Source organism: Carassius carassius, chromosome 17, assembly GCF_963082965.1.
Source record: "Carassius carassius chromosome 17, fCarCar2.1, whole genome shotgun sequence".
NCBI lineage: Eukaryota > Metazoa > Chordata > Actinopteri > Cypriniformes > Cyprinidae > Carassius > Carassius carassius.
In genome coordinates, this window is record NC_081771.1 from 27280783 (window position 1) to 27305251 (window position 24469).

General features: G+C 36.9%; 1 protein-coding gene across 1 annotated transcript; it reads right to left on the bottom strand.

Moving 5' to 3' along the window:
* Nucleotides 1-10194: 10194 nt before the first annotated feature.
* LOC132161463 (fidgetin) lies at nucleotides 10195-23919 on the bottom strand. Its single transcript, XM_059571532.1, has 3 exons — nucleotides 23702-23919; nucleotides 22751-22928; nucleotides 10195-13803 (listed from the first exon to the last, which is right to left on the bottom strand). Exons 2-3 carry the CDS (start codon nucleotides 22779-22781, stop codon nucleotides 12611-12613), a joined length of 1224 nt encoding a protein of 407 aa, XP_059427515.1. The 5' UTR covers nucleotides 22782-22928; nucleotides 23702-23919; the 3' UTR covers nucleotides 10195-12610.
* Between the last annotated feature and the right edge of the window lie 550 nt (nucleotides 23920-24469).

A 24469-nucleotide genomic window follows, 5' to 3' on the forward strand; every position in this document is an offset into this window, starting at 1 on the left:
GTGTATGCCTGTGTGTGTTTTCAACTATGCAATTTCATAATTACCCACCACACACACACACACACAAACATGTTCGGAGAGCTAGAAAGCTTTGATAGATGTGTAATGCTAAAGCGCTAAAACGGAGGCGAATTAAACTCATAATGTAATTAAACAAAACTGCTATGCATAATTATTAGCGAAAAGCTGATTGCAAAAGCTGGAGGTGTAATGATGTCAAACTTGGTGCTGGCTGAGGACATTAAGCATGTGAAGATATTAACAGTCTTTTGGAAAAGCATTAAATTGACATCCTTATCGACACAAGTTATTAAAGTGGTTTGGATTAGCTGCCTCTCAAAGATTCAAAGATACATCTGTGTATGTGTGTGTGTGGCATTTCTGTCCTAGACTGAATCGCAGAGAAGGATTTGTGATTATTCACTAGGGTTAGTCTGAGATTGGCTTTCCAAAGCGTAGAAAACAGAATCGTCCATTCTGAACACAGAAGCAGAGAGACTGTTCAGCCGTCAACCCCACTTGACTTTCTTGGAGAGAGCCCTTTTTCTGACTCCCTCCCTCTTTCTCACACGCACACACGCCGCTGACATGCATATTGACCCCAAAGTTGCGTGTGCTCACTGAATTCAGATGGTATGCTAATTTACAGAGCACGGAGAGCGTGCATGTTGAGGCTGTGCCGTCTCGCCTCGTGACTGTTCGCTGGTCACTGCGCAAGAGTCCACACAATGCAATTATGAAAGAGAAACAAAGCCTTTCCTTTGTCTGCGCAATTCAAGTATGGATATACTTAGAATACCAAATGCGGCCGAGACATGCTGTGTTTAATATGCCGAGATTTAAATGAGGAGACTTGAGGCTGTGTGGTTAATTATACCTTCATGCGCACTGCACAGACGAGGATGTACCTACAGATCTTCAGTGTGTCTGCATTAGTGTCTGAGACTATAAGAAATCACAGTAGACACAGTCATTTCAGAGAAGGGCACTTACACATTAACTAAAACTCAGACGGAGTGCCTGATGGCTAGGAATGTGTGAGATCCGTTTTGAGGGCATGGAAAGAGTCAGAAATCGAGTATGAATACTGTGTTTTATTGACATTATTGTCTTTACGTTTTTGCCATACTGCCCTAATACTGCTCACAGGCATTTTAGAATTAGTATGTAGTATGTAGTACACTGATACATGCATGATAAATACAGTATATGCATATCTTTTCAGTGAAAATTTTGTTTTTGGATTTATTATAGTAGATAATAAACAGGAAGTGAAGTTTGAGAAAAATAAGGTAAAGAAAAAAGAAGAGCTGGGGTTCAAACTTCAGTTGCCTAAAGCACAACTGTGGTCTGCATAATATTAGGAAAAAATGGCATTGCAATATGAAAACAATATAATAATTATGTTAGACTACTTGAATAGATACATTTGGAAAGAATTAATCATTTTAGAATTACTGAGTGGAAATGACTTATTACTTAAGACTTTTTTTTTTTTGTATAGCCCATCCCTTTAGGTCTGAATGAAATAGGGAAAAATTGTGTGTTCACACTTGGGTGAACTCTTTACAAGAAATAAGTTATAACCATAAAGTAAAAAAAAAAAAAAAAAAAAAAAAATATATATATATATGTATATATATATATATATATATATATAGGCCACATTCCCCATACACATTCAATATGACAATATAATAATAATAATAATAATAATAATAATAATAATAATAAATAGTACTATTATTATTTTTAATTTGATAATAAGATATAAATAGCAAAAAAATCATAAACAATATAACAATTGATGGTTTTCCATGGGTTTCACATGACGTTGCACCCAAACAACACCCACCTGAAGGCAAAAACTAGGCTTTGTTATGCTGCTTGATATTGCAAATTGGTATTTGATATCATGTTATTTTAATTCACTATCACAATTTTAAACACACTGGTTTGTAGCACAAATAGTTTACTTTCCATTTTAGTGAACTTTTTACTCCACTCTACTTTTGTTATTTTGCATTGCAAAATAAGATGGATACAAGTAAGCAGATGAGCCCAAAATATAAATACAACACACTAAATTTGCAAGTTAAGAGTTTTCCCATAGAAAACCATTATAAAGAAAATGCTGAGTGCATTAAGACAGTGTGTTCATATACTGGGCTCATCTGCTCACTTGTATAAACTGTAGATATATACAGGTGCATCTCAATAATAAGAATGTCGTGGAAAAGTTAATTTATTTCAGTAATTCAACTCAAATTGTGAATCTCGTGTATTACATAAATTCAATGCACACAGACTGAAGTAGTTTAAGTCTTTGTTTTTTAAAATTGTAATGATTTTGGCTCACATTTAACAAAAACACCAAATCTCAACAAATTAGAATACTTATAAGACCAATAAAAGAATGATTTTTAGTGAATTGTCGGCCTTCTGGAAAGTATGATAATTTACTGTACATGTACTCAATAATTGGTAGGGGCTCCTTTTGCTTTAATTAATGCCTCAATTCGGCATGGCATGGAGGTGATCAGTTTGTGGCACTGCTGAGGTGGACTACAGTGGCCTTCAGCACATTTTTGGTCTCTTGTTTCTCATTTTCCTCTTGACAATACCCCATAGATTCTCTATGTAGTTCAGATCTGGTGAGTTTGCTGGCCAGTCAAGCACACCAACACCATGGTCATTTGACCAACTTTTGGTGCTTTTGGCAGGGTCAAATCATGACCCCAGCCTCAATCCAATCCTTGTGAAGTTCACTCAAATTCTTGAATTGATTTTGCTTCACAATCCTAATAAGGCTGCGGTTCTCTCGGTTGGTTGTGCATCTTTTTCTTCCACACTTTTTCCTTCCACTAAACTTTCTGTTTACATGCTTGGATACATCACTCTGTGAACAGCCAGCTTCTTTGGCAATGAATGTTTGTGGCTTGCCATCCTTGTGAAGGGTGTCAATGATTGTCTTCTGGACAACTGTCAGATCAGCAGTCTTCCCCATGATTGTGTAGCCTATTGAACCATACTGAGAGACCATTTTGAAGGCTCAGGAAACCTTTGCAGGTGTGTTGACTTGATTAGCTGATTGGCATGTCATCATATTTTAATTTCTTGAGATGAATTGGTGGGTTTTTGTTAAATGTGAGCCAAAATCATCACAACTAAAAGGACCAAAGACTTAAACTACTTCAGTCTGTGTGCACTGAATTTATTTAATACACAAGTTTCACATTTTGAGTTGAATTACTGAAATAAATGAACTTTTGCATTACATTCTAATTTGTTGAGATGCACCTGTACAGTTCTATGGATGTTTTGTCCTCCAGGTCTCTGAATCACTTACAGTATGTATCTGAGAACTATGAATATTATTGCTGTAAAATAAAAATAAAAATTAAGTATTTAAAAAAATGTAGTATAACTGTAAAATTATAATACAACTTTTTTTGTATCCTAGTTAAATTTTCTAACTTGCTTGCAAATAAATATATACACTGTAAGATTGTAAGTCTGTGAAGTTAACTGTAGCACTAAGTGCATTTACACATGTGCAGCTAATGATACAATGTTTCAGTGTCTCAGAGAAACTTTACTGTGAATCAAGATGCTGAAAAACTGTATCACAAGTTGCATACATACACCTTACTGCCCTAGTTGAATGCGATCAGCTCCAAAATATTCAATGAGAAAAAATGTGGGACAGGACTTCGTTTTGTACATAAGGAATTGATTGGCTCATGAAAAGTGTCACTCCATACCAGAACAGAAGTCAAAGTTTTTTCTTTTTGTATTGCTACTGTTTGCTTTTGTAGATGTATCGGGCAAATTTCCAACTAAAATTGTTCTGCGCGACAGAATGCACACAAATAGATAGGTATATGATTGACTGGTCTTTATGAGTCATATGTGAACAGACAGATACATGGATCTGTTTTACAGGCCCATATAAAAGCAATTTGTTTCATACTGTAAGTACCTGTTGAGTTATGGGCGCTGACTCAAGGTCAGCCTGTCAGAATGTTCTCTTCTCAGATGGCATTTACAGAGAGGAAGAAAAAGAGAGAGGGAGAGATAAAAAAGGTGGAGGTAGCAGGGTTTGTCTGCTGAAGGTGGCTTTAGAAATATGTAGCGACTTTAGTCTTTACAGAGAGAGAGGCATCCAAACCATTTATTTACAAATCTATGATATTTGAATGTATGCTTCCACAATATAAATAAATAAATAAATAAAATAAGATATACAGAGAGGTAAAATCAGTGATCGAGAACCAAAAAGAACAAATGTGTTAAGGTTATAAAAAGGGTCTATGTGTGTGTGTGTGTGTGTGTGTGTGTGTGTGTTTAAATGATCTCACTATGTTGGATTTAAACAGTAATGAAGCATGCTCAGACCATTAGCCGTGTAATGTGTCTCCAGAGAGACGATGGATCACACCCATAGACATACGGCTAGCATTATAGAATAAGAGGCCAGTACATTAAATCTATTTGTATTTCCGTGGGTTAAAATTCACTCTTTACCTCATTCTCAGCCAATAAGAGGCAATGCCATGGAGGAAAAGGGCTAAAGTGCAGGAAGTAACAGACATAGTGGGACCTAAACTTACAAAGCTAAGGCATTTATTCCTTGTTGGACACCCATTCTGCTCTTTGGGACAAAAAGATGTGTAGCTCAGACTGAATGTGGACAACTGTTATGTAGAGAAAACTGAACAATAATGAATATTCTGAAAATAAATAAATTAGCTTATTAGTATTGTTGATAGTTTTCTTTCTGTCTTGTCATGTTACTTAATCAACAATCGTCAGTTACAATATGAATCCTTACGCTGGTTTTCATTTTCAAGTTTGATCATTGCAGCTACTTTTTTATTTAATTAATTTGCACACTAAAAACAATTCGTCAACAATTTAACATCAAAATACATTTGGTAACAAGTGTTTCAAAAACGTGTATAAATCATTCAAAACAAAAATCTTTTTTTTTTTTTTACATTGGCTTATGATTGGCATCATGCTATTTGGGTGGCATTCTTTCTCCGTTTCTTTCTCAAACAAATGCCACTCGCTTTGTAGTTGTAATAAGGAGACAGTGGCGTTGGGATCCATGTGCAGCTTTGATAACACAAGAAACAAGTCAAACAGGCTGAGTTCAATCAGTAGCATCAAGTACAGCGAAGGCAGGGCAGATCATAAACAGTGTCCATGCAAAGGGTCGAGGCAGGCGGCAGACAGAGAATAGAAAGTATCCAAGAGGCAAGGAGGGTCAATGAGGCAAGCATCAATCTATCAGAAAACAGTTAAACAGTCCAAACTAGGCAACAGAGAATCAGGTAGAATATAAACACTCGGAAATGTCAGCAATAGCAAAAACAAAACTTTGCAACGAGTGTGCGGGATGGCACTGTTTAAATAGTCTGGGTAATGAGAAACACCTGTAACGGTGATCAGTCTCAGGCACGGGGTTATTGGAAATGTAGTCCGGGCAGGCCGGTTAGTATTCCGGTTGACGGTTCCCTTAGAGGCTGAGTTTGGGACAGTGGTTCACTTACATTATTCACTCACCAACATGCCGTTCCAAATGCGTATGACATCTGTACTTCCGTGGAGAAGCCTAAACAAAATGAGATATCTTGAAGACTGTTTCAAGCGCCTTCATGAGACAAGCAGCAAAATTTGCGAACGATTCATTCGAGTCGAAAACTGGAATGAATACGTTGTTCTGGTTCACAAAACCGGTCTGAATGAGTCATTCACAAAATGATCCGTTTAGAACAGACAAATTGCAAGGAAGTGTTTTCGCAACAATTAATAATACAAATTTAACAGTTTATGTTTATTATTTAAAATTTAATGTACATTTATAACACTATTCTTTGTGTTAAAAATTGTTTTAAAACCACTTGCAGTGGGTTTCTAATACTGCTGAGGTAATTACTGTACAGTATATCTTTCTATCTTCTGACTGCTGAAATCAATGTTTCTGTATTTCCCCCTTTTAGAGAGCCATGGAAAGGCAATAGCGGATTTTTTTCTTTTGCTGTTGGAGTAAATGGGAAAATTAAGTTTTGATATGGTCTCCCAATTACCTCTGTAGAAGTTTACCCATGCTTTACTTTTCCAGCCCATAAAGAGGAAAATGGTTCACTGATCTGGTTCTTGATGTCAACTGATCCATTCACAGGAGATAACAGGTAAGGTTGAGAGGATGATGACAGGATACTTTTAATATTTGCCTAATATTTTCTTTAATAGCAATTTCATCCACCTTCTATATATGTAGGCTAAGTTAAAATCCTGAAGATGCCAGCGTTTCTTTCTGTAGATGTGGATGGATGATCAGATTAGACATTTGCCATTTCCTCTTAATGCAGGGTCATAAAGGCACTTTTACATGTTTTCAAATATCAAAGTCTATTAATATAGCAAATTATGGATTATATCTGAAATGGGCTTTTAATGCAAACTAGAGGAAGGAAGTATTTCTACACCAGACAATGGGATTGTGGGCTAAAAGGGCCCTAAAAGGGCTGGCAGGCTTATCCTGAAAGATAAACGTACATTTCATGGCTAAATTTCACGCCTGTCATTGTATCGGATCAATGGTGTAAAAAAAGTGTGCCATGAAAGCAGAGACAGAGAAAAATAGCTCAAAACTTGAGATAGAGTCAGAATAAAGCACACCTATCTATCTCTGAAAGACATCTATATGAAATAAAAATAAAGCTCAAATCAAAATCTAAATGGTATATTTTTAATGGTTCAGTGTTGAACTCTCTGTTGTGAACAAGGGGTCTCAGTGCCTGCCAAGGCAGCACTATGATTATTCAAATGAGTACTCTACCTTACATTTTAATGACTTGTGTTGGGGGTAATTAAGGTGTCTATTAAAATAGAGAATCGTGACGATGAATACATCTTCATTCTAGTTTAACCACAATAACATGTAGATAATTGTCTGAGATTAGAAGACATCATCACTGTTATCAGCCCTCATCTAGAACAAAATGTTCCCGCAACTCAGGCACATTAAAAAGAGGATCAAATGCCAGGGCAGCTGATTGGATCGAATGATAAGCCGTAGGTCTGTCTTTTTTTGCTTTGAGCTCTGCATGTAAATTGTGGATGGACAGGCCAAGTTTTTTTTTTCATGCTTTTTTCAAACTGCGAAAAATAAACTAGATTTAACATTTTCTAGAGAAAATTAAGGGTGATTGCTAAGGTGTTCTTGGTGGTTTAATGCAGCGCTATGTGGTCGAGGGTGTTTTGAGAAAGCCAAAACAATGTATGAGGATTATGCTCCAACATGCACCTATTGACTAAGTGTTCTTCAAGAAAAAGATTAAAATGCTATTTATATAGTAACATTTTCTGTTGCCTTAGCAAACACCATTTAAAAAGAAGCACAGAGGACCAGCACATAAATATGTTTAATCTAAATATTTTGTTAATGTATTTTTCATAGTTGGATAATGGGTGGATGATTGTTTTGTGTTGCATTTGTTGGGGTCCTCCAGTGTGAAGACTGAAGGAATGAAGCCTGATTTGTTCACTACAAAGTAAGTTGTAGGTATCTTTTGTGCGCACACACACGTAACCCCCCCCCCCCCCCACACACACACGCATTTACTTAGAAATCTAAATCTGGATCTTTATTGTATCTAAATCTCTCTTTATTGGATCTCTATTGTTTTTCTAATCACCTAGTTATAAATACTGTAACCTAACACTAACAGAAAACATTTTAATATATATATATATATATATAGAGAGAGAGAGAGAGAGAGAGAGAGTTTTTACAAATGAGGATGTCCCCAAAACTAGATTTGAAAGTTTTTGAAAAATTAAACCCATTTCAGGGTACAAATTCATTCGTAAAATGTGTTTAATTAGATACACACACATTAACAACTCAAAATAAACCACTAAATTCATTCAAATGAATGTGTACAAAAAAGAAAGAAAAAATTATCAAATTAATAACTCAAATTAAATAGAAAGGTTGAACATGTTGCCTGGCTGTCAAAGTAAGAGAAAATACAAACAGACACACACAAAGGGATACATAATTTGAACTTCATTCCAATACTATGCATAATTACCCCGCAAATGTACCTTCATCCAGAAAGCCTCAGCGCACACACAGACATGCACACTGGCATTTAGCGCTGTTTGTGTTCATTCAACCCATGCAAAATCCACCGAGCACACACACACACACACACACACACTGGAGCACTGTCATTTCATAACATCATGTTAAAATAAAAAATGAAACACTGCGCTTATTACTGGAAATTTAGGCTTTCAAATGGTCAAGTCCTTTTGTTATTTGCATAATTTATTCATGTTTTTCTTTCTCTCTTCTGCCTTTGCACAATTTCCCCTAATTTGCATAGACTGTCCATTTAAGGGTCCTTAAATGGAATTATGCCCTGCATACATTAATTGTGGAAAATAACATTTAACTTGAAATAAAGAAAACAAAGCCATTAAAACATACGTCACTGTGTGAGAATGTAACAGGAAAAAAGTGCAAAAAACCTTGAGAAGAAAAAGCTCACTTTAAGATATTTTCCTACACACACTGGTTTAACACCAAATATAATATTACAATTAGTTAACCATCAATTTTCCTAACTTGTATGTGATCCAGGAGCAAATTCCAGAATCTCTGGATTTATGCAGAGAAACACCCTCAACGAATGTCCGGTCCATAAAAGGGTTAACACACATTCACACTCACACCTAGTGTCTCCAATTTTATCACAATTATATCCATCTATAAACTGCATTATTGCATATCATAAGTGATGAAAAAAATTGGATGAACACATAACAGAAAGAGATATAAAAAAAATTCAAGAGATAAAAAATGTTAAGCTCTGTGAGGTGCTTTAATAGAGAGTTAAATAACACATCCATCCTTCACTGCATGCACACACACACACACCCAAACACACACAAAAGTTTAGTTATCTCAGTGAAGAAATGTTATAGACTACATGCTCATTTTTTAAGCTGATTAGTACTGACTAACCATAACCCAAACACAACCACTAAAAGATTTTGCTTCACACTTATATTTGTGCATTTATAGCTTAAATGTTTACTTGAATGGTTTTTAACAGTATATTTGCACCCTAAAATGTGTTTTATCAAATTTAGCTGATTTCTGGGTTTGTCCAAAAAGTAAAACTCACATGTAGTGTTTCACATCCATTGAACACAGTAAACAAGGCCTTAAGATAAACATATTTAATTAGCAAATTGTTTACAATACTCCAAAAGTCATGAAAACAAACACAATAGAGTCGATTGAGAATATGCTATAACTCACAACTTAGTTCTAAATGTAACTGTATTTTATATATTGAGAACATACGCTGTAAAATGCAAATGCAGAAAGGAGTCACTAACCACTATGTAAAAGTGGTATTAACACAGTGAAACATCATGTGTGGTTGTAATGCATCTTTAACACCAATTCCAGCACTCAGAAATACCGCACTCAGAAACACAGCTGTCCAAAGTTTTAATGTATACAGAAAAACTACAGTGAGTTTAGTGCACCATTACTGCAAACACTACAGGATTTCAGAGGGCCAAGGTGTTTTGTTTATGGCTGTAAAAGTGGTAATAAACTTTATGATATGCTTATGATGTAGTTTTCAACATCTCTCATTCCATGCCACATATTCTCATCTCTGCTCTATGCAAGGATTATTTGAGAACCCATTACTTCAGTTTGGTTACATCACATTCTGTAGAAATACTCTTTCCCTAGTTAAAAATAATAATAATAATAATGAATAAATAAAATTTAAAGAATAAGAGGGGTTTAATTTAAGGATTCTTACAACAATTTTCTAATTAGTCAAATATTTTGTTGGAAAGTTGTCGAAAATGGACAAATATCTCTGTTCCAAATCCTAGTGAGCAGCCTGGCTGCCTACATAGGCAGCATCCTAATAATTATGAAACCTCAAATGACTCATCAAAAACATTCAGATTCAGAATGAAAAGAGACTAACACAGACTAACACAGTTAGTGATGTTAGCATGTTGCTAAGCTAGCAACTTCCGCAACTTCATAACCACAAAAAATACATAGCTCAAAATATTAAGTAAAATTTTAATGCACAATGTTGCTGACTACTGTTTGGAACAGCCGTCATGTCATGTGCTTACTAGGTTTAGGAACAGAGTTTTGCATAGAATGCTACAGACTACTGAATTTAGAACTATCTATTGAAACTATGTGACCAAAAAGGCAATCAAGCTTCTTAGTACCTTACTTCTAAAATCTTTATACCAAACAACCCTACAGAAAAGCTGCAGAGAGAATAAAACAGCAAAACGTAAAATAAAAACCTTCAAATGACCACAATATAAAAACATGTGGAAGAAAACATTTCTCTTTAAAAATAAAGAAATATAAATGGCACTTTTAGCAAACAAATGGTTAAAGACTGCATGTGCTTTCATCTAGGCAATGATAAATGTGTGTAGTTGTGTAAGGAAAAGTGTTTATGTCCTAATCATGAATCAATCAATTCAACCTAAATTTGATCAATCAATTAATAATTTACAATAACTTAAATTACTCTCACAATTTAGTTTTAAAGCTTGCTGTCAACAGCTACGTTATGAACAGACTGAGGATGTGATAACACAGTAATACCACCGAAACAATGATGTACTCCATTGCAGAGTGTGATTGATCATCACGATTGAGGATTGTTCTGTTCAGTTCAGCCGACTTGGTTCAATTCACAATTCAATTTTGACCTGATGGATCTTTAAGAAGCCTTCTCAAGGAATTTCTTCCATTTGTCTCTTGGAATGAAGCCAGTTCATCCTCCTGTATTGAAACTGGACAGAAATAAAACAGACAAAAAAGTATTCACACAGGGGGAGTGATTTTGGCTGAACATTTCCTTGTGATTTGGCTCCCACTCTGCTGCTTTGGTGATTGACTTTCATAAATAAGTATAATATCTTAATTCCCTTTGGTAGGTTTCACAAAGAAGGGAAAGGAAGTAAACAGAAAGATTTGTAGTGAGGTCAGCCAAACCTTTTTCCAGTGCTTGGGATAAAATAAAGTCGACACTATTTTAAAAAATGCACAAAACCTTTACTAAAGACAAACATGCAAAGTCATGTGCTCTCCTTCTCGCTGAGCATTTTCACACTTGGCCCTTAAGGCAATGTTTTATTTTTGGTGGCCAAGCAGGCCAAGACTGTCTCAGGAAGTGACCAGAATAGTCTGAATTCCATTTGTTTTTATGTCTGCAGTAATGTTTCACTCAGTATGCTTAATTTTCAAGATAGTCTACAACATTTTTGAGACAACAGCAAAAATCTGTGGAAAAGACAGAACAGAACTATGACTGTTAATTACTGTTATCTACTACACATTTTGAATCAAACAGCAAGCTTTAAAGCTGCAGTTGGTCATTTTGTTTGGAATTATAAAAATAAAGATTTTTAATTCAAACATTCCCCTCCACTTGAAATTGGTCGGACAAACAAAGGTTTTGCCGCCAAATACACAACAATTGTTAAGCCAGTGCTGATCAGTTGGGACACTCAAACAAAGTTCCACGGAACAGCAGTGTTTACATTTTTTGGAAAGTAAAGATATAAATAACTGACTGTTATCTCTGCATATTAAAAGAAAAAAAAAAACTACACACAGCAGCTTTAAGAACTTAAAGAACTGCAAAGACTTTTGCATAATGTTTCATTGAATGATCTTGTGTCATCTCTTAAAATGCAGCAGAAGTGCATACAAACTTATCAACAGACAAAAAACATTTTGCTTTGGACCACCTGGTTTCAAGTCAATTGAATTGGGTTTTTCCTAAGAACGGTATGTGAAAACGCCCTCTTTTTCTCTGTTAGACACACAGGCATACGCCATCTATCTGACAGACACTTTCCTGAGGATTTATCTATCTCTCTCACACTCACACTCACACTCACACACATGGATTTTTTAAACATTCAGGATTTATCAATTCTCCTGTGGAAAAAGGGGAACAGGATTTACTATTAAAGCTCACCACATAAATAACCATTACAAGGCCACAAACACACACACTCAGAATGTACACCATGGCAATATGGTCAACCAAAGCTAGTGTCCAACCACCACATCTGTTACCGTTACTCCTTGTCCCCAATGCAGCCACAACACATCCATTAGACATATAAACTCCCTTGATGTACTCTCATATCTCTCAGAATGAAGGAGCAAACTCTTTCCATCCCTCTCAGATATATGTGTCCATCATGGAGGATATACTGGTCTGTCCATTCCTATCAGAGTGAGGAGGTCAGTGTCACACAATGACATTAAGCTCAGCTTGGAGGTGCATAAACATTATTGTCCTCTTTCCAGAATGGAAAAACCAATCCCTTCTTGTCTAATGTAGAGACCTCCTTGGCAGAATTACCCTGCTGCACCTGTATTTTGAGGCCCTTGCATCGAACCCTAACACTATGGCTTTAAGCAAGTCCCTCTTCCTCCAATCCACTAGGGGGGAGCACTCACACTTTATCAGCTCAAGCACTTCTGGTTGAGTGTGAGCACATCCGTTCAAGGTGTGTTTGTGTCAAGGCAGAGATGTTGATGAGAAGTGACAACAGATGTTGAGGTAGATGCGAAGTGTTGTCCAGATGAACCATTGTTCCGTCCACTCATGGCTACCGTGAGAGTCTCCAAGTTTCTTAAAGAGTCTCCATGATTAGCTGGCTTGAAGGATGAAGTCGTTACATCAGCCGCTCGGTTGAACCCATTTTGCTTGTCCACCGCTTCATCTCCTGAAGGTCTGTATAGGGGGCTGCCTTCTGACCTAGAGTCTGAATTAGAGTTGCCACCAAAGTCAAACTCCTCAAACACTCCAATCTCGCTTTGAGTTGATGGGTAATATGACTTTGAAAGGCTGCTAGCACTTGGGGCATCACTTTCAGAGACACTGGTGGCTGGGTATGAGTATCCTACAGCTGGAAGAGGGTTATGAGGAGTTATACCTGCAGGTAGGTACGCCGAAGGAGGAGGTGGAGGACTGTAGCCAGCAGGAAGAATGGCCTGTGAGGGGTAACGGGTGTTAGGGTAACTGTATGTAGCTAGGTTTGGTGAGGTGTTAGCACTGTAGGTTGATACCAGACTGGCATGGGAAGGGGTAGGGTGGAAAAGGGAGCCACCATAAGTGCCTACGGGCTGCAGGAAGGGAGTGCTGTAGGGAGTGCTGCTGTACTCCTGATTTCCAGTCTGACTGTTACAACTGATGCTGGAGAAACAAGGCTCCGGAAGATTCCCGCTGCCTATAACTGGTGAGTTACACGCACTGACAGACACATCCATCACACTGAGTGGTGCTTTGGGAAGAAGCTCAGGGACGCAACCTAACGGAGGGTAGACACTCTCCAGCCAAGGCTCTGCCTCCACCTTCCGTCCATTAAGAAGGGGTGGCCCGTTATTCACAACACCAGGTCCCCTAACGCTAACGGAAATGGCTGTGTCTGGATATCCCATAAGTCCACTCTCACAGGGTAGATCCAGAATGGCAGAATATCTCTCTGCATACCTCTTGAGCAGGTTAGAAGCGGTCAGAGCTGAAATGTCATCATTTGCCCATGAATGTTGATATGCTGCAGCTGAGGTCGAACCTGTTAGCCTTGGATCCCTAAGTGCTTCAATCTTATGCCCTGGTGAACGAGTGGTGGAGGTGATGTCATAGTGTTGCTCCGCCCACTGGGACTGCTCAGGGCTCCACTGCATGGTCACGCCTGCCAGTGAAAAAAAGGTATGTCAATTCAAACTCATGAAAATTCATAAATATCGGAAATATAAATAACATATAATGTGATATCATATCTATAATATGATATTTCTGTAAAAAAAAACCACTATTCATACTTATTATTCTACTTTATTTCTATCGCAATATAAATTAAGTGTGCTACTTAATTTGCAACAAAAACACCATTGAGAGAAAATGTGAGCAATTCAGACCAATTCTGCATAATCATCATGCCAAAAAAACATAAGCACAAAAATGAATAATAATATAAAATATTCAAATGAAAGACAACTGAAAATAGCTTTCACATTCTTTTTGAGGCATACAATAGGATCTCTCTGAGCTGTTTTATGTTCTGTAGATTGACAGTGAAGTTTAAATTCAGCTGTGTACTTGAATCCCCCCCCCCCCCCCCACACACACACACCTAGAATAACGCTGATGATATCATTAAGGTCTGATACTGAGATACAGCAGAAGGCTTCTTCTCAAGTGAATAAAATAAAAGCTCTTTAATGTAATCAAGAAACCTCATATTACACTCTCTCTGTCTCTTTCTCAGTTTCACTGACTCACACACACCACGCGGGAACATAATATTTCAGCATACTGTAATAACGACTGATCAATAATGTAGCTCTCGGCATTAGCAACTGAACCCCCGACAACAGATGTTACCCCTAAATATACTGTATCTCTGTCATTTCAGCTTCACACATAAAGTCCTCCACCAAAATTTTCGTTTGTGAAACAAAGAGCTTTTCTTCTGCATCGAACTTTGGCATATGGCTGTACAGAGGGAGAAGGGGAAAAAATAGAACAGAGAGACAATGTCTTTAAGCTATAAAATACAACACATAAAATACTTCTAAGATGAAGAAACATTGGATTTTTCTGACTTTGCAAGTACTGTGGATAAGCAAAACATTGCGCATCGAAAACAATCCAATGTTTTGTCGAAATGAAATAAAGAAAGAGACATATATTCCATATTACAGCAGATGGATATTGATTTTGGGCTGATGGAGCAAAATTTACATGTTCTATCCATCTCAATTAAAAAGCTGCCCAATTAAATTCAATTCTATCAAGCAGCAAATCCTCCTGATCGATACATGCAACTTGAGGTCATTCAGCGTTCTCTCATGGGAAAAGACTGGACTTACTGCAAACACACACACACACAAGAGGTGGAGCAACTCTCACTGTTTCCCTGGAAAGACTTTAACAGACAAGATAAATTAGGACATTGAAAGTAACTCATCACACACACAATAGCTTTAACTGTTTAAACTAAAGTTGTATAGTTTAGCACACACTTAACCAAAGCGACTTACAATACTGGGTATAAATCAAACTAATGGCTATTAGCAGGACAGGTGGCTGAGAAATGGTAGGATAAAAGAAGAAAAGCACAATAAAATGACAAATTATTAAAAGCAATATCAATAACACATATGAAAGAGCTAAGGATGTCTTTTAACAACCTAACTGCTTTTTTTTCTCTGATGTTTATCTGCTTACCCCCAGGGCATTCAAGATGTAGGTGACTTTGTTTTCTCAGCAGAACACAAACAAAGATTTTTAACACAAACTGCTGCATTCTGTCAGTCTTATAATGGAAGTGGATGGGAACCACTGCTAAAACATACAATAACACTAAATAAAAAACATAAAACCAAATTAAATCCTGCAGCTCGTGATGATACATTGATGTGTAAATGCACAAAGCGTGCAAGAAACTGAACAGTATTTATATAAGTTTTTTTTTTTTACCTTTTAATGTCTGAATTGTTAGAACTCTCCTGAGCTCATTTTCAGCAGCAGGTGCATGAGACGTCTTCTTCTTCTTGCTTTATGGCCGATTGCAGACTTATAAGTGCCTCATTACCACCACCTATCTCTCAAGTGGACCATTGCCCTCCTAATTGAGATTGTAGATAGAGTTTAAATACTCCACTTGAGAGATAGGTGGCGGTGATGCACTTATAAGTCTGCGATCCACCATAAAGCAAAAAGAAGAAGATACATCAGGAGACTGCTGCTGAAAAAATCTTTGTTTGTGTTCTACTGAAGAAACGAAGTCAAATACATCTTGAATGCCCTGGGGGTAAGCAGATAAACATCAAATTTTCATTTTTGGGTGAACTATCCCTTTAAGTACTTGGCTATAAAAGAATTGTAAATTCAGAAAACTAGATCGGGGAATAAGATGTGTGTAAAAAACAGAAGAGAAAAAGTTTTGTTTTACAGATATTTCTTCAGTGTAAGTCTATGGATTTTTTATTTTATTTACATTTATGCATTTGAATTTCCTAGCAATCGAATCCATGACACTGACATTGCTCTAGCCATAATATGCTGTTTGAGCTACAGGATGTCCAGTTGCTTGTAAAAGTGATGACACACCTGTCCTCAACAAGCCACGTGATTTGGCATATCATTCATGTCTCTAGCAGAAATTGTTTACACATCAAAGTGGGTTTGTTAAAATGCCTAACACTGAGAATGAACAATCGCAAAAACCGAGACTGACTATAAAACAACCTTAAAGGATGAACATGTTGTCTAAAATAAAGCCTCAGAAGCAACATCAGTCAAACCTCTTGAAATGAGAGTAGAAATTCCCAAAACAGTTCATGAAGTGTTCTTCAAAAAAAAACAAAAAACAAAAAAAAAACCCTAACTTCTACTCTTTTACAATACAAAGTACTATGCATCATGGAGTGGGCTATTTAAATCTGAAAACTAAATATATTCTCTGGCTGTGTTTTCCTACATAACATCCTCACCAGAGTCTAAAGCCAAAAGCGATATGTTGTAAAGTCCAATATTAGCTGCGGTTTGCTGGAATGTTCTCTCAAATGCTGTCTTTTTGTTGTACTCTACAGAACTACCTGGACAATCCCATTAGCCGCAAAGCTGCTGATCTAGTGTGTGTGTACTTTTGTGTGTGTAAAAGAGTGTGTGCTGGTGCTTTAGAGAATGACTTTCTGTTGTTCCAGTATACCCCCTGGCTACAAATCCTCTGGAGAAGGACCATCACACACACACACACACACACACACACACACACACACACACACACACACACACACACACACACACACACACACACACACACAGAGCAATTTTTAAAGCAATGCTCCATACTTTAAAGGCAGACATTTCATTAGCTGGTTTTAGAGGAAGGGATCTTCACTTCACTGACTGAAAATTTGTTAGTTGAGCTGTAGCGTCTCTTTAAACAACTGTGCGTAAATGCATATAGACTACTATTTACAGCCAGAAGCACATCGACAGACAGATAGACTCACTTCTCCTAAGTGAAATCTCAGGTTACTCCAGCAGCAAAATCAATACATCACACAGGCTCACACACACACACACTGCATCCATAAAATGCTTTTATTGAGTAATTAAACAGCCATTACTGTCGCTAACAGCAAAATAGTAAAACGGATAAAGCCCTTCAAAAAGGATGGCAGACAAAATACGTACCCACTCATACACACACAATCTAATCCAGACCACTGACTTCAGTAAGTACCTGCTGAAGTAAAAATTCCCATGGGTTCCTGATTTCAAGTCTTTCACAAACACAAAACAAAGAACCACAAAAATACCCAGTTCTGTCTTTAGGGAAAAAAGGCACTAGTGTACAGAATTGAATGATTATATTAAAGGTGTATTTTGCTCAAAAATTAACCTTATGTTGTTCCAGACCTATATGATTTTCAAAATTTTGGCATTACTAATATCACACTGATCTGACATTATATTAATACAATATATTAAAACATGAATGAGATTTGAGAGTTGCATCAGTCAATAATGAATAATAAATAATAGTACTTTTTCTCATTTCAATACACAAAGTAATCTGGCTTCATAAGACATAGAATATAGCCATTTGGACTAATTATAATTCTTTTACAGTGCTAATTTTTGGAGTTTAAAAGCCCATGGTCACTATTCCCTTTCATTGTATGGACAAGAGCAGCATGAACATTCTGCTTAGCTTCTTCGTATATATATCCAAAGAAGAAAGAAAGTCATATAGGGTTTGGAACAATGCGAGAATGAGTAAATGATGACAAAATTTTAATTTTCAAGTGAGTTATCCCTATACAGTAAAACGTTCTTCTATTTATGCTGTTTACTCCTCAAGACATCGGCCTCACGAGCCACAGTACTGTATAGACCATATTATCCATCTAAAAATAAAACAGAAAATACATTTCATACAAAACCACACTCTCTTTTTCTTGACACAAAGGGCATGCTTTTCAGTGTGTGTGTGTTAGCTGGTGTGAACTGTTCTCCTGTTGTGCCAGGCTGTTTGACCATTGTAAGAGTGGCAGGGTGGAAGCCCTCTAATTCTTCTTTAATGTGAATGAGTCATTCACTCTCAGTGTCCTCTCTTCAAAACGCCTGACTTTCAGCCCTGGCCTGCTGAGTGCTGCAATAGAGAGAAAGAGGGAAAAGAAAGCGAGGGAGATGCAGAGAAGTATGACAGAACGTAGCCTCAGCAGCGGAAGGTCTATGAACATTTAAACTCAGAGATTGAAACCTTTGTTTTGTAAAATCACTTTAAAAAGACACAGATAGGGTAAGAGACCATTAAATTAAAACTTTAAGGTGAAACCAGCAGTAAGATACAGCTCCAGTCTGATAAACTCCTGCATGCAAGTGGGTGCAATTTTCAAAAAAGGTCAAAATTCTTAAGACTCCAATGGACTTTAAGTGAAAATAAAGAATAAATAGGTGCAACAATATTTCAACCTCCAACACAAGAATAAACGCCAAATGCCAAATTGCAAAGCTGGTACAAACATATTCACACCTCTATGATTGTTTGCATGTATATTTGGAGATGAGTTTCCGAAAAGAAAATTACAATGAATTTTGTTGTCTTCTTTTGTTGTCATTTTAAAACTTGATCTTCCTCTGAAACTGTTTGAAAAACTGTATTCAATGGTGTCAGTTGGTGTTCAATTGGATCACATTATGATATAAAATTTTAACTAAATTACCAAATAGATATTAAGTTAGTAAATTAGTATGTAATGGCCACTTTTCACCTTCAAATCAGTTTCCAATGGATAAAGTCAAGACTCATCCTACATTTTTCCTGTTATTTATCTTGTTTCACTTGGACTGAAAAGTATAAACACTGTAGGTTTGAAGCACTTTAAAAACACTTTATTTGCATGAGCATCCCTGGCTCAACTAATGGAGTGTATTTGGGACAGGACTATGTGTTGAAAGTGTTCTGGAAACCTGTTTCAAAACAGTCATTATTTTGCAATTCTCTTTGGTGAGAGTAGTGGCATAGAAATCAGACACTTTAACTTTGATTCAAGTGAATCAGTCTGAATCAAACATTAAAGAGAGACATTCACAGCAAAAATAAAAAAACATGATAAATTCAATCTAAGACAGACAAGGCAACTCTTTTCTTTCACGTCCTCCCTCTTCTCTTTTCTGCAGATAGATTATTTAAAACCTCCATAAAAGACATAGCAAGGGCTTAAATCACATACATTTCTCTCTAAACGAGAGACGAACGCCTCGCATGTCAATGACCAATTCAATTCCACACGCCATTTTCCTCTGCTAATTAACACAGTAGCGTGTTCATTTAGAGACACAATGCAGAGCACTGGGCCGGGGCAGGCTGGGCGGCCGCATGCCGTCTGCTGCTGACATCGGCCTTTAATAGGGCTTTAGCATATTAAACAGCTCAATCATCTCTCATATGCACGCATACACACTCAGACTGGATGGATGCACTAGTTTTCTGTGTAATAGGGACAGATATGAGAGAAATGAGAAAGTATGTGAGAAAGTCTTCATTAGTCACTCAAAGACACTCTCCTCTTGTCGCTAAATATCTTTAGATGTGTGAAAGAAGGAACTGAGCTGGAGGGATGAAGAGGTGAATGAAGAAAAAAAGTGGTGTTAGATGTAAAGTATAGAGGGATAATTTCATCACGAACACTGTCAGCACTAAACTTTTACCATAATCTGACTGTCAAAAAGAAGGAGGGGCCGACAGACAGGAGAGGAAGATGAGAAGGGGAGGTAATTAATGAGATACTATGTGTTCATTTTATATATAATTTTTTGCACAAAAAAAAGGAGGAGGAGGGGGGGGGGTGTTTACCAACTGTCTGAGTAACTGAAAATTAAAATGTTTTTGCAAGTGTGTCAGCTCAGAATGTTCAGGCAACACACTTCGACAAACAACATTTGCTTACTTACAGAACTAACTGCTTACACAAGCCGGTGATCTGGATATAAAATATACGACATATTGACTTCTAAAGCTTATTTTTGTAATGCGTACTAAAGGTAATGTAATAATGTTATGGCATGAATTAAATTTTTATATAAATAAAATTTTAAATTGATTGACCACAGTAGGCTTAATTATACTGGATAATTATCTAAAAACTGAAATTATAAGAATTAGTTTTCTTTTCTTACAATATCACAATTAATCAATTATAAAGGATTTCACTAATAATCAAGATGTTTCTTCATTTGTTTTTCTTATTGAAAAAAATATATTTTCTGTAGAATATTAGTTTATAGATTATTAAATGTCCTCAATATCACTTTCCATCCTGTTAGTCTTTTGCAATATCCGTTTAGTTAACAAAAGCCAGTTCCTTAATTACATCATCCTACAGGAAGTGTAGGGAAAACAACAAGCACAAAAAAGCAGTAAGTATCAGCAATGGACTTCATATTGACCATCACACTCAATTCCTCACAGAACACAAACATTTACATTTTTTAAAATGGAGAATTCAAGGTATGACCCTAGTCTTCTACCTTTAAATGAATAAGTCTCAAAAAAAGCCTCTGCTTAACAATAATTAAGGCCTCTGACATACAAACACACACTTCCGAAACTACTGAGCATATTTCATAAATACCATGATATTTATACACTACCATGGCCATATCTGTGCCTGTATTTTGTAAACAATTAAAGGATTTAAAATGATTTAAGGGGATAAATGAAGTGAAGTGAAGTGACATTCAGCCAAGTATGGTGACCCATACTCAGAATTTGTGCTCTGCATTTAACCCATCCGAAGTGCACACACACACACACTGTGAGCACACACCCGGAGCAGTGGGCAGCCATTTATGCTGCGGCGCCTGGGGAGCAGTTGGGGGTACGATGCCTTGCTCAAGGGCACCTAAATCATGGTATTGAGGGTGGAGAGAGAACTGTACATGCACTCCCCCACCCACAATTCCTGCCGGCCCGGGACTTGAACTCACAACCTTTCAATTGGGAGTCCAACTTTCTAACCACCAGGCCACGACTTCCCCCAGCGGGGAAAAAGGAAAAATGAAAAAGAACATACAAGAACCAGAATTTATTGTAAAGAAATGCATTTGAAAAGGGCTGTCAAATGATTAATCGTGATTAATTGCATCCAAAACAAAGGTTTTTGTGTGAGTACTGTGTATATTATATATACACACACATACAGATGCATGTATATATTTAAGAAAAATATGTTATGTTTGTATTTATATAAATATAATAAATACACACACATATATTATGTAAACAAAAACTTTTATTTTGGATGTGATTAATCGTTTGACAGCACTAATTTGAACTATATGATAAATTCTTACTGAAACTGAGTAGATGGCATCACAGGATAATACTTTATGTCATTTTGATTGAATTCATCTAATATATATATATATATATATATGTGAATAATTGAAATCGAAGAATGTTGTTAGCCATTGATAAGTGCACACAATCAGACAATGTAGCCATATCTCATTGTCATATCTCATGTATGGTTTTTTAAATTCTGAAACACTATAACCTCACACAAACCTGTTGACTAATCAGATTTAAGTAGCCTAATTCATGATTTGATCGATTTATAAGCATTTCAAATATCAAAGAGTCAAAGACCACTTCAAATATCCTCACAATTGTTTTCAACGTTTCACTAAATTTGTAGGACATAAAAAAACAGCTAAACCTGAAGGCTACACACAAGCAGAACAATAAAAGACAATGTCACTCATTGATTGATGTTACCCAGTTGGCAATCTGAAAGTATAGTAAAAAAAACACACGCACATGGTAGTTTAACTGTCCATTTCTAATTCACCAATGGCCATCAAACTTGTGATTTATTGTGTGACTTGCTCAGTGACACCACAATCAGATAAACAACCCCTCATACAGACAAGTCGACAGCTCTGACTGAGAGGCAGACACACAGACAAAGAGAGACAAGGGGAACACTGGAATATTTGAAAAGGAAGTGTTGTCATTTCGCAATACATCTGAGTCCAAATTATGCACATCTAACTAACCGCGCCACTGTGCGCTCACGGCTGATTTCCCGCCAGAATCCCATCACGGCGCGAGCGTTTATTACGCGCTCGTGCAGCAGCCGCTCTGCCCGCGCGCCCAACTACATGATTGCGGTCTGTAACCTCCAATCTCAACTCTCCTTCCCCTGACGCGAGCCGGGAAAATGCTATCATATCACTGAACCAATCACCCCCTGTATGAATGAAATATCCGAATGAGAAACAGAATGGGGGGAAACGTTTAAGTAGGAAAATACAGATTGTAAAAGGTGAGGAGAAGAGTGAAGATTTAGAATGTTCTAACACTTATTTAAGAGAGCTGTTGTTTTCGTAGTATCTCCGCTTCGGATCCATCCTGGGTCATGTCACGATCCCATTACCCTCTTTTCATGGGCCTGTACTTTCTTTTCATTTCTGCCAAGCAATAATTAAAATAACTAATCGCCTACATGCATGCGTATGATTGAGATTTGACGGTAATAAAACATTCAAATGATTAATACATAAATATAGCTTAATAGAAATACTGCATTAACAACCAAAACAGAGAAATGACCTACCATATACACCGCTGATCATATTGCTTGACATCAGCTAGATGATTGATAGAGACAGAAGTGAGTGAAAGGTTCACTTCAGTGATTTCCGCAAGACGTAGAGAAAGACTTTCCAGTGGGTTAAGTTGAAGGACACGCACCACATGCAAATAAAGTATTGTAAGCGGACAGGAATCCCAAACTGTAGAGAAAGAAAGAAGTGATGAATATAATGTAGCAGCAAAATGTTTACAAGTAAACGTATAGGCCTATGTTAATTAGCATGGGTTAGGCTAGTCCTATTTATTTAACGTTCCCATTTCCCCCAAAACTTTTTTTTAAATAGCTATTAACATTTTATGCAAATATTATGCACTCTAATAGTCAGGTAAATCCTGAATATTTATTTCTATTTAGCTATTTTTTTTAAACAAGATATAAACGTAGCCTTTTATTTAGGATGTTACATTGTAGACGATTTTTCTGATTGTTAATTATTACAGACAGGCTAAGTAGGCTATTTAGTTGATAAGTATTCAATCTGATTGAAATGTCAATTAAATAATATTTTGTTTGTCACTCTGGATTGCTTTGGCAATGCTATTTTGGAATATTCTTGCAAAAGAAACAATATTCATAGCTAAAGTGAGATTTCTAAATGAAGTCCGAGATCATATTGAATTGTGCTGATGGGTGAGAACGTCTCTCTGTCATTCTCGCCTGGACACACAACACACACACGGATTAATGCTGCCTAATTATAAAACTCTGCCCCATTAATAAAACTTCTTGCCTTGTGCTCAAACTATCATAATTTCACGCTATTTAGAGTCCCGCTGAACAAAAATTGCGCGCTGTGTTTTGCTCGGGCCTGTGTCCGAGTGTCCAAGCGCTCTGTCCGTGCTGTGGCATGGCCCCTCTCTCTCTCCGGTACAAACGGACAGCTGGTGGACACAAATAAAGTGAAAGATTTACCTGTTCTGCGCCGGAGAACGGCAACAGCGTCCAGCTGTGCTGCTGAGAACGGGGGATGAGGGCTACTCCGAGTCGGTGATGTTCTGGAATGCTTCCAAGTCAGGGCTGGAGAGACTGACCACCATAGAAATACTGACCACATCTACTGCCATGTTGGAATTCCAGAACCTCACGCCAGCTGCCGAAAAGAAAGCGGAGACGCTTCATCTCCTACTGCGCATGCGCTCTACCGGAGTCCAGTTTCTCTCTCTCTCTCTCTCTCTCTCTCTAACACACACACACACACACGCACACACCTAGTAGGCTGAATCATGTTAAACACTACCAAAGCTAGCGAGTTTAAACATCCTTTGGGAATTAACTTAACTACACAAATATGAATTTGTTTGTGGCAAAGGACAACATTCGCTGATACACAAAGAAAGGACGGAAAGTCCCTGAAAACAACTGTGCGAAAATATTTTTATGTTGTCACAGTATGAAGAGTCATGAAAGGTCGTGTAATTTTTTTTTATAGGACTTTATATTATAATTAATTCCTATAGCCTATGTTTTTTTTTTTTTTTTTGGTGTTGGATAGGACAGTATTTGGCTGAGATACAACTATTGGAAAATCTGGAATCTGAGGATGAAAAAAAATCGAAATATTGAGAAATTGCCTATAAAATTATCCAAATGAATTTCATAGAAATTCATATTACTAATAAAAAATTACGTTTTGATATATTTATCGTAGGAAATTTACAAAATATCTTTATGGAACATGAA